Consider the following 11,155-nt stretch of genomic DNA (forward strand, 5'->3'; position numbering starts at 1 on the left):
GATAGATAGATAGATAGATAGATAGATAGATAGATAGATAGATAGATAGATAGATCCATCCATCCATCCATCCATCCATCCATCCATCCATCCTTCCTTCCATCCTTCCATCCCATGAAGGGAAATTACAGTTCAGAATAAAGTTGACATTGACACTCTGACATTATTTCCTGATGCAGGGGTGGACTGTGACATTGATGTACCCAAGACAATTCAGATGGTTCGTGCTCAGCGCTCTGGAATGGTGCAGACAGAAGCACAGTACAGGTTTATTTATATGGCTGTACAGCACTACATTGAAACATTGCAAAGACGCATAGAGGAGGAGCAGGTGAGCAACAAGATGCCGAATGTCTTCATTTCATGTAGCTTTTTTTGTTCTTCAACCACGTTCCTCTCTCTCCTCTTTAGAAAAGTAAGATTAAAGGGCGCGAGTACACAAACATTAAGTATTCTTTATCTGACCTGACTGGTGGAGAGCAAAGCCCTTTGCCACCTTGCACACCTCTTCCTACTCCTTCCTGCACAGAGTGAGTGGCATGAGATAAAATGCTTGCTTTAACTGTGATTTAAATCACATACACTTCCTTGTTTATAAACTAGTTGTTTCTTACTGAAATGCTGTGTTTTGTCAGGACAAGGGAGGAAAACTCCAGAGTCTATGAGAATGTGGGCCTGATGCAGCAGCAGAAGAGCTTCAGATGAGATTTACCTTTTATTGAAGTGCTTCATCAATTTCAGGTAAATACACATATACAGCCTTATACAGCTTTGCGTTTTCACAGTTTATGATTGGTACTTTTTAAATTATTGTTAATATTGATTGTTGTTTTTACGACATCCAGACTTCGCGTCTGCAATAAAATCTCTGTTTATCAAAAAGTTTGAATGTTCTGTAAAATATTAATAAAATCAAATTGCAATGATTCAAACAAATCTTTTATTTTATTATGAATAAAATGTTTTCAGTGCTGGCAGGTCATTTTAGCACACAGACTCTTCTACTACAAAGCCATTCTGTTGCAGTGTTACAGTTTGTGGTTTAGTGTTGAAATATGCAAGGCCTTCTCTGAACATGACACCATCCTGGTGGAAGCAGATGTTGTTCTAAAACCTGTGTATACATTTGTTCATTGATGGCTCCTTTCCAGATGTGTAAGCTGACCATATACAGTTTCTATGATCTGATGAACCTCTCTCTGCCCATCATTATTTCCGAGAGATTCAGACTCTCTATAATGCTCTTTTTATATCCATTTGTCTTATTGATGTGTTGCCAGTTAACCTAATAACTATTTTCCGGACTATATGTCACACTTTGTTTTATAGTTGGGCTGGCCCCGCGACTTTTAGTTAGGTGTGTGACATATGTTTTTTTTCCAATTCCTGACACATTTTTGATCGATGCGTTAAATGTTAATTTACACCGACTTACATAAACTAAGGAGTAAACCTTACTGTCTGCAGCCATGAGAGGGCGCTCTAGGCTTGTGACAACTATGTTGTTCCTGTACTGGTTTCAAAAACAATTTGCAGCCCAAGACAACAAAAGAGCAGCAGAAAAAAAGTTGGGAGTGAATGAGAAACTTGTAAGGGACTGGCAAAAACAGGTTACTCTTACTACAATGAAAGTAATGAGGAAAGCTAATTGTGTGACCTGGACTGAGATAGTTGAACTTACCTGTAACTTGTTTGTTGGACTCGCTGACTTGTTACATTAATTAGGGCTGTCCGGCATCCTAGGTATGTTCTGTGTGTTATTGTGTTATTCCAGATTAAATGTTTGTTGGACGTTGCGCTAAAATATCAGTGTCGCACAGTTGAAAATTGTGGGTTTTAAAGAGCAGCACATCTTTATAAAGATTGTGGGAGCGTAAAACCCTGTTTGTAATGTGTTGCTTTGTGCAAAGCATAAAATATTAAATGGGGGAAAAAATACACGGTTTCAGGCTGGAATATACAGAACTGTAGTAGAACCACACAGCTAAAAACAAATTTTTTTTCTAAGTTCTGTTCCGCAAAAAGTATAACATCCCAAGCTCAGGTGATGATCAAGGTGTAGGCAAAAAATGAAACACCTCATGGTCTTTGGAAACACGTGGTGATGAATAACTGAGATTGGGGATGGCATGATCGTCAGCTTATGGTCAATTTCTTCATTATTCAAGTAAAGTCTGCTGTTTTGGCTGTTCAGACTTAGTAATGAGTGAAAAAAAAATATGGCGTATAATGTAAGAAATATTTCAATTAATTCAATTCAATTTATTTATATAGTGCCAGGTCACAACAACTGTTGTCTCAGGGCACTGTATACAAAATAAAAAATAATAATAATAAATCTAAAGAAGCCAGCACACTGCGTCAAATCTTCGCTTCATCACAGTCTCCCATCCTGAGCAGCACACCGGCAGCAGCGGAGAGGAAAATCTCCACTTTAACAGGAAGAAACCTCCAGCAGAACCAGGCTCAGGACAGGAGACCATCTGCCTCGCCCGGCTGGGTTTGGGGACAGAAAAGAGACAGAGACAAACACAGGACTGGTCCAGGTGTATTTTCCTCTGGAAGAGAGACAAAACGTTTTTGATGGAATAAAAATAAACATGTAGAGAAGAGAGACTAAAGACAACAGCAGAGTGAGGAAATGTGCTCAGTTTGTGCTCCAGCAGTCTAAGTCTATAGCAGCAGAACTAATTAACCATAATAACTAAAAAAAATAACTCAGGAAACTTAAGTCTAACTACATGATTTATCAAAAAGGAAAGTCTTCAGTCTAATCTTAAAAGTAGACAGAGTGTCAGCCTCACGGACAGAAACTGGAAGTTAGTTCCACAAGAGAGGAGCTTGATAACTGAAAGCTCTGCCTCCCATTCTACTTTTAGAAACTCCAGGAACCAAAAGTAAACCTGCAGTCTGAGAGTGAAGTGCTCTGTTAGGAAAATATGAAGCAATAAGATGTTTAATATATGATTTAGCTTGGTTGTTAAGAGCTTTGTATGTTAGGAGTAATATTTTAAATTCTATTCTGAATTTGACAGGGAGCCACTGGAGAGAAGCTAAAACTGGAGGAATATGATCTCTTTCCAGCTCTCTTTAAAACTCTGGCAGCAGCATTTTGGATCAACTGAAGAAAACTTTAAAAGTTGCGTGAACCAGGTTCTACGCCCACGTTGGGATGCATCAAAACCAACGTTGCGTGAAAGTCTACGTATATTTACGCACACTTTTCACCTGCCGTGAAAATGTGCGGCAGCCACGCAAAGTTTTACAGTCGACAGTTTTAACCCACAAAATCATGAATCTGACCTGAATCCACAGAAAAATGACTGTTCTGTTTTCTGGATGAAAGGAGCGTCTGAACACGCTGTTAGATTTTATAATTTTATTTTGTTTTTTTAGTTTTATTGTTTAAATTCGAACGATCATGAAACTGAACCCCGGGATTGAAAATCATTTAACCTCAGACAAGAAAATAGATCAGCCTAAAAATGATCAAAAGAACCTCAGTCCAGTCTACTGTAAACTGTAAAGTGTTTATATTTTTGTCACGTAGCTGGAAACACGCAGAGCGCAGGCCTGCGAGGCGCACACACAGCTGAGGAGAATAAAATGTGGGAATATTCTAAGAAACATTTTAATTCTCACTGAGAAAAAAAACTTTGTCAACTCATCAGATTAATTCAGAACAGCTCAGCTGTGATGATTCCTCATGATGCAGATAATAGATTTGTTGCTGTGTAAAGTTGTGCGTAATTTATGGATCAATGTCAGCTGTTCTGCAGGATGATCTCACCACAAGAAGAATAGAGGACAGCGTGTGTTTTTATTTTTATCTTTATTGTTTTTAGTATCACACCAAACAAATTACAATCAGGTATTGTACTGTAGTTCTGAGCTGAGCCATGCAGCTGAATGAGAGACTTCACATGATTCTAAAATAGAAATCACCGCGGCAGAAACTTGCAGCTCTGCGACTCGTTTCTTCACTTCAACTATTTAATTAATATTTTTCTAAGTTCTACCAAACTCATCAGTTCCTCTGTGTTTACAGTCATTAAAAACGTGTAAATGTGGAAATGTCTCTCAGCCTCACGCTCTGCTGAAGACAGCAGCACACACACACACTAACACACACACTAACACACACACACACACACACACCTTTGCGAGTGGCAAACTCATTTTTACACTCCACTACTTATTTAGACAGTTTTCTCACTCATTCTCCATTTAATGTATAATTTTCCTGCATCTAAAAATCATTTCTGATCCCACAGAGAGGACAATCTGAGGAGAATCTCACACTCTGGACACATTTACATCTATTTAACATATTTAAATGGAGGCGTGTCAGGGGAGGTGTCTCAGTTCCACGTTCATTGGGATGTATAAAGGAAAGGTGCGCAGGAACATGCGCACGGTTTTATACATCTGATTTTTTTGTGCGGCGCACTTTTCTAAATTTGTCCGTACGTCAACTTTTAGTGTGAAAGCTGCGCAATCCTTTATGCATGAGGCCCCTGGTGTTTATTCTGGTTTTACACTTCTGGACAAAAACTATGCATCAGGACAGTCTGGACAAAATAGTTTAATGGTGAAGATGCATCCCATTGAAAACACTAAATACAAGTTTTAAATCAATGAGTATTTGAAAATAATTGATATCAAATTTTGACAGTTTTTGGAGACAATTAAGTTTTAACACTTTTTTGTTGTTGAATGTGACAGGACTTCTCTCTGCTTAGATGTTTCATCTGTATTGCCCAATGTACAGCAGATATTGAATTTGCTTTCTGTCATGAATTTATACAAACTATCACAATGAGCTAAAGGTAGACCTTACAGGTATCCCGTGCATAAATTTAAATATTTGGAAATTTCGTTACCACAAGTAAATCTACAAATCTCTAATTCACAGGTATGCTAACTGTTTCTATCCTTTTCAGGATCTTATTACCTGTCAGTCCTTCGCCAGCCACACCTTGACGCCTGAGGCTTGTCTGTGATGATGTGGAAAGGGGAGTACACAACAAAAACAAGCTAAAACCTGAGGGAGACCACACACCAGGGTCAACATCTTATTTTTTTCACTTTATCTGCATAAACAATTTCCCTCAAGTTTAATTCTGTACCACTGTGATCATCCAAGGAGCTGCTGAAAAGCCTAATCTGCTAAACTACAACTTCTGTCCATCCAATCCAGCAAGGGCTGCTAACAGCAAACGCACTCCTCAGAGGGAAAACAACCTGACTCATGTTCACTCACTTCTTATTTTTCTATGTATTTGTATTTGTTTTTCTTCTATTAACCAGAGTAACAGAATGACAGTAGATATGAAGAGTTACCTGTGCAAAATCCACAGGGGATTTTTTATTATTATTATTATTATTATCTACAGTTAGTAAACAGTTAAGTTATTAACCAGGAAGTTTATAATGCTTCAGTTCTGTAGAAGATGGATTATGGACAAACGTAGGGAAAATGTTAAGCCAATAATGCCTTTATTCAGAATAATATGTGACTCATCACATCGAAATGAGGATTAAGTCTAAAAGTTGTATGTGGAGAAAAAGGCAGTTATAGTGTTTTGATTAACACGCTTGCAAAAAATACATTTTGTCAAATATATAACAAAGAAATGTGTTATATATCATTTCAATGAACTGTCTGAAATATTATCCAAAACAACTTGTTTGAAGCACTTTTTTGAGCATTAGCAACCAAAAACCCGATTTTGAGGAAAAAAACGCCTTAAAATATTGAGATTTTCCCTGTGAGCTGTCAACGCTTTTGTTTCTTTCCAGCTGGGAAATCTCAATATTCAATTATTTGAGGTTTCTTTTTTCAAATTAAATAAAAAAATTCTCATTAAAATGACATAAAATTAGGTTTTAGACCAAATATTTATGTATTATTGTAACCAACAAGACAAATTAAATAATATCTCTGGATCTACTAATATCAGGATGATCTAAGTATCAAAATGTAGCTTTTAAAGCAGGAATCTGAAAATATGATTTAGTCATTTTGACCAAATTTGACTTAAATCCTCATTTTGATGTGATGGGGTCACATATTACTTTAGATTTTTAATGCTCTGGCTTCTGATTAGAATTTTTTTTCTTTTTGAATGTGGAATTAGCTGAAAGACACTCAAATCCAACTCGTGCAAGAATTTTGTCTGCTCGTTTACAGATTTCTATCCTTTCAGAAGAATTCAGTTTGTTAATTATGCTTCAGCTCAAGCTGAAATATCATTAATGCAGCTCTTTTATTCACCGTTGTAACAGTTTCACTCAAGCCTTATGTATGCTTTATGAATAATCTAATCTGTGCTTTAGGGAGGAGTTACCATGACAGCCTGCTTTTCTGTGTCAGAGTCACAATATTTTAAGATTTCAAGGGAGTGTTTATGTATTTTAGTTGTAGGCATCACCGGTGACAAACAAGTGTGCCAAAAAAGTTTTTCTAAAAAAAAATTGAAGTACATATTACTTCCATTCCTTACTTTTAAAAACAAATGCCTTTTGTGTACCAATGCTTGTTTTGAGCACCATGTGTGCATCATTTTTAAGATTCCCTATTTGAAGAAGTAATCCCACGTCTCCTAATTTTTGAAGTGTTGCTCTCTAAAGGTAGTTTCTCACTGGGCCGGGACTGAAGCGACTAGGTGGTGAACCAAACTTAAGAAGAAAGTTCTGCAAAAATAGTAATATTGGGAGTTGGGAGGTTCTCTGAATCCTAAGTGCAGCTCAGTGAGATGTGTGGCTGTGGACCAGTTTTTAATTTTTATCATCAGCGTTTTTTAGACCTGGGTATATTTTTGTAAAAGACCGCCCTGCATCTACACCAACTACGGTATTATTTTGAGAAAAAAGTTGCACAAAATATTTGAAAATGTTCAAAATTTAAGCAACATAACTATTAGGGGTGTAAGAAAATAGCGATACACTGAAATATCGCGATATTTCATTTCCCGATACTGTATCGATATTTTAAAGCCCTGTATCGATTTTTTATTAAGGTTTAAAATGTCAACTTTCCTGCCAGCTGTTTATTTTTATGTTGTAGTTCAGCCTCTGACCACTAGTTGGCAGCAGTGAGCCAGCTGGCTCACTGCTGCCAACTAGTGCTCAGAGGCTGAACTACAACATAAAAATAAACGGCTAGTTGGCAGCAGTGAGCCAGTCATTTGGCTACTACTCTACCTCTTCAGGTAGAGGCTATTATTAAGTGTTGGGTGACCGTATTGTAAATTAATATTAAAAACTAAAAGCTGCAAAAAATATACTTTCAACCTATTTATTGGCAAATTTAGTCTGATAATTGAAAACATGGATGAAATAAGAAATATGAAACAAATAAAATAAAACCCATACAAAGCAGAAACACAGCTAAATGTATCAAAAGTATGTCTCTGTAATAATAGAATTTTCTGAGACAATGAATTTTGGTTTTTCATTATTTCCCCAGTAAGAGGTTTTTATTTAACAACGTTTTTGGACAAAAAAAATCACAATATATCGCCTTGTTTACAGTATCGCAATATATCGGGATATATCGTATCGTGACCCCTCTGTCATGATATGTATCGTATCGCCAAATTCTTGCCAATACACAGCCCTAATAACTATGTGTCTGTGCTACTCCCCTCAAGGACATTGACAACCCCCATGAACAGTTTGAAATGCTTTGGAGACTCCCTAACGTGGTTTGTACCACCTGGTTGGAGCCCAGTGAGACACTACCTCATGTGGTTGAGTCAAATGGATTTCATTACTTATTCACGTATGTGCCGCAGTCTACATGCTTCTCCTGGTCTTTTTGTTAAACTCAATACTGTAGTTTGACGTTTTGGAAAATGAACACCTTTACATGCCACAAAATCTGACACTCTGTAAAGAAGAAATGAAACACAACCAGCAGCTGATTAGGTTCATTTAGCGTCAAGACAGGAAAAAGGGAGCCTACATTTCTGAGTGAGCCAAAAATCATGCAAGCACATAAAAAGAAGGTCTAGATTCCAAAAATGCACCAAGACGAGAGTGGAGGACTCACATGTTTATGCCTTGTGACCTTTTCTGCATCAGAAACTGCAACTTGTACATTAAATGAACATAAACTGCACGTTGTTTGCTATTCATTCCATAATCCCCTTCTCCTGAAGCCCATAGATGGTTTATACATAGGTGAATGCAAATGCCTGGTTTTGCACCAGTTTAGACAGTATTTGTGACTTCTGGGAGCAGAGTTAAAACCATGAAGTAGTTTCATGGGAAACTAAGTGCTGCAACTATTTCTGGGTCAGCTCCTTACAAAGTCAGGTTAATGTAAAAAAGGCTATTTGTCTTTTTATAAAAAAAAATAAAACAGGGTTAATTTTGTTACTCAGCAACAACACAGGGGGAGTGGTCTAAAGATTTTGTAGAGTTGCTTCACTTTGCTTACTATCACGCCTTGAAAAGATTGTGTTGTTGTTGAACTTACAGGAGTCCTCTCACTGAAGGACTCTGCTGCTGCTCACTGTTTGGAATATTGCCTTCTTCTGAGACACCATCCACCACACAATGGTTTATGTGGATACTTATAAAGTCTATTATTTCAGATTTGCATCCATATAGAAATGGTGTTTCAGGAGCTCCTAACATTTTTAGATGATGGGTTCTAGTGTAGGGGAGAAAGAAAATCTTGAAACGCCAATCTATCGTTAATATTTTGACAATTAAACTTAATTTTTTGTAAACTAGGATGTTGTGGACCTCCTATAACTTAACCGGTGACCCTAAGAGTGATTGACTTAACGACAACAGATTACAAACTTGTGTCTTTGGTGAAGATCCTGGTTCCATAACTACAGTCAAACCTTCGTCACAATCAATAACCAGACAGGATTACTGAACAATGACAGCCTTAAATGGAGCAGAGTAAAAAAGACTACATCAAATTACAGCAAGGCCAAAAAGTTTTTTTTTATCACTTTGCTGAAATGTCAATTTTAAAGAAAAAACACACACATTGCAAAGACGCAATATACACTCACTGGCCATTTTTAATAGGTAAACCTGTTTGATTGCTTGTTAACACAAACAGCTAATCAGCCAATCATATGGCAACAAAACATTGCATTTAGGTTTGTAGATGTAGTGAAGATGACTGAAGATTAAACCAAGCATCGAAATGGAAAGAAAAGTGGTTTAATTAATTTTGAATGTGGTGCGTTGTAAGATGGTCCAATCTGAGTGTTTTAAAAATTGCTGATCTGTCGTGATTTTTAAACACAACCATCTATAGAATTTAAATAGAATATTCCAAAAAATATATAAAAACAAAAAAAGTCTTGTTAATGTCAGAAGTCAGAGGGGAATGGGCAGACTGGTTGGAGATTATTAAAATCCTACAGTAGCTCAAAAACCATCCACTCCAACCAAGTCTGCAGAAAACCATCTCTGAACACAGAAACACTTCCAACCTCAAAACATCCAGGCTCCATCAGCAAAAGACCAGACCTGGTGCCACTCCTGTCGGCTAAGAACAGGAAACTGAAGCTGTAGTTCCCACAGACTCACCAAGATGTGTGAATAAAAAAATTAATGCTCACCTAATAAATCTGCTAATATCTCATTATGAACCAGAATTTCTAAAGATTGTTTTCAACACCTTGTTGAATCTGTGCTACACAAAAAAGTCAGTTGTGAAGGCAGAGGTGGTCCTACCTGGTAATAGCAAAGTAGACCTTAAAAAAAACGGCTGTTGAGTGTACAATTAAGTGTATTTAAAAGATGTGGGAAATAGGTATAGTTTTAAAACACATATTTGTGTTAAGAGTTTACAGTGACATGTTTTCAGTTACCTTCACTCAGGCATAGAAACTTTACTCATCTGCTCCACACCACCTTTTCTGCTTCTGGTGTATTTTCAAAGTAGTGTTACATAAAACCACACAGAAGCCTGGTCAAGTTAACGCAGCTTTTCGAGTCAGTTTCTGTGCAGACGAAAACCTTTCTAGAAACAGTGCCGTTTTCACAATGTTTAAAAATTTTTTTAATTATTTTGGAAAATAAATTGTTCCCATGTGGGCAAGGTCTGAAAGACTGTGTTTTGAATGCATCATCAAATGAATGACTTTGTACCTGTTTGTTTCTCTGGAGCGCTTATTTGTGATGTTCTGTGATGTGTGCCTTTTTGAGTGTTCTCAGATAATTCGTTAATTATTTTCAACATAATTCTTTCATTAAATCATACACGTGGTTTGAATGCACGGACACGCCTTCTGTGCGTATGTCTGTGTGTAGGTCCAAGGAAACAGCAGTGCTATTTAGTTCCAGCGCCACCCAAGAACCTGAAACTAGTAAAACTTTCATCATGAACATCCTGAAAAAAAAAGGACAAAGATTCTTATAAAGTAAACAAAGTATATTTTTAACATGTATATTGTACATGAGCACCAGATACAAGAGAATGTACTTATTAAACATATCTACTTGCCAATAAACTGTACTGTCTGTATATTCCTCCAACTTTCTCCCTAAAACACGGGAGGGACCTCTCACAAAGATTAAGAGGTGTATTGTATGACTTTCTATACAGTTAACTGTGTTAACTTCCTCTGTAACAATAAATGGCTGCTCATGCCTCATTAATTGTCTGTTGTCTTCTGTATTATCTGACGGATTTACTTGTTCGTGTGGATAACATTCATTTAGTTAGAGCCCTGACTTTTAGGTGTAAACTACTGAAAATCAAAACCAAGGAATGGTAAAATAAATATAGTTCTCTGTCACCACTATGGATCTCTGTCATTTAAAAAATGGCCAAGATGAATTTCCATCATCTGTAAAAATTAAAAGAAAAAAATGTTTTTGTTGTGGACTCACTAAATCCAAAAGTGAGTCCATAATTTCATTTCAAAACTAATTTTAGCTCACAAAAGATCTCTTATTTAAAAGATTTTTATTTATTTTGAATAGAATAAAAGAATAGAAATGGCCGTCCTGATGCATCTCAGTAATCCAGGTAAAAAAATCAAAAAGAAAAAAATTGTATAGGTCCTCTGGACGGGTTCTTCTCTAATGAACCGAGCCAACTCCTCAAACTGGGCCTGGAGTCAACCTACTTCACGTACGGGGGGCAATATTATAGGCAGAAACATGGGTGTGC

The 11,155-nt window shown here is 36.8% G+C and overlaps 1 protein-coding gene across 1 annotated transcript in view; it reads left to right on the forward strand.

The window, feature by feature from the left end:
- The window catches only part of ptpn11a (protein tyrosine phosphatase non-receptor type 11a), a gene marked incomplete at its 5' end in the record, with an annotated part of 40,832 nt that extends 35,501 nt beyond the window's left edge, over nt 1-5,331 (forward strand). The window contains 4 exon segments of the mRNA XM_014022498.1: nt 180-331; nt 412-530; nt 636-741; nt 4,944-5,331. Coding sequence (XP_013877952.1) covers nt 180-331; nt 412-530; nt 636-705 — 341 coding nt within the window.
- Nucleotides 5,332-11,155: the final 5,824 nt, after the last annotated feature.

This window comes from Austrofundulus limnaeus, unplaced genomic scaffold (assembly GCF_001266775.1).
Source record: "Austrofundulus limnaeus strain Quisiro unplaced genomic scaffold, Austrofundulus_limnaeus-1.0 Scaffold332, whole genome shotgun sequence".
NCBI lineage: Eukaryota > Metazoa > Chordata > Actinopteri > Cyprinodontiformes > Rivulidae > Austrofundulus > Austrofundulus limnaeus.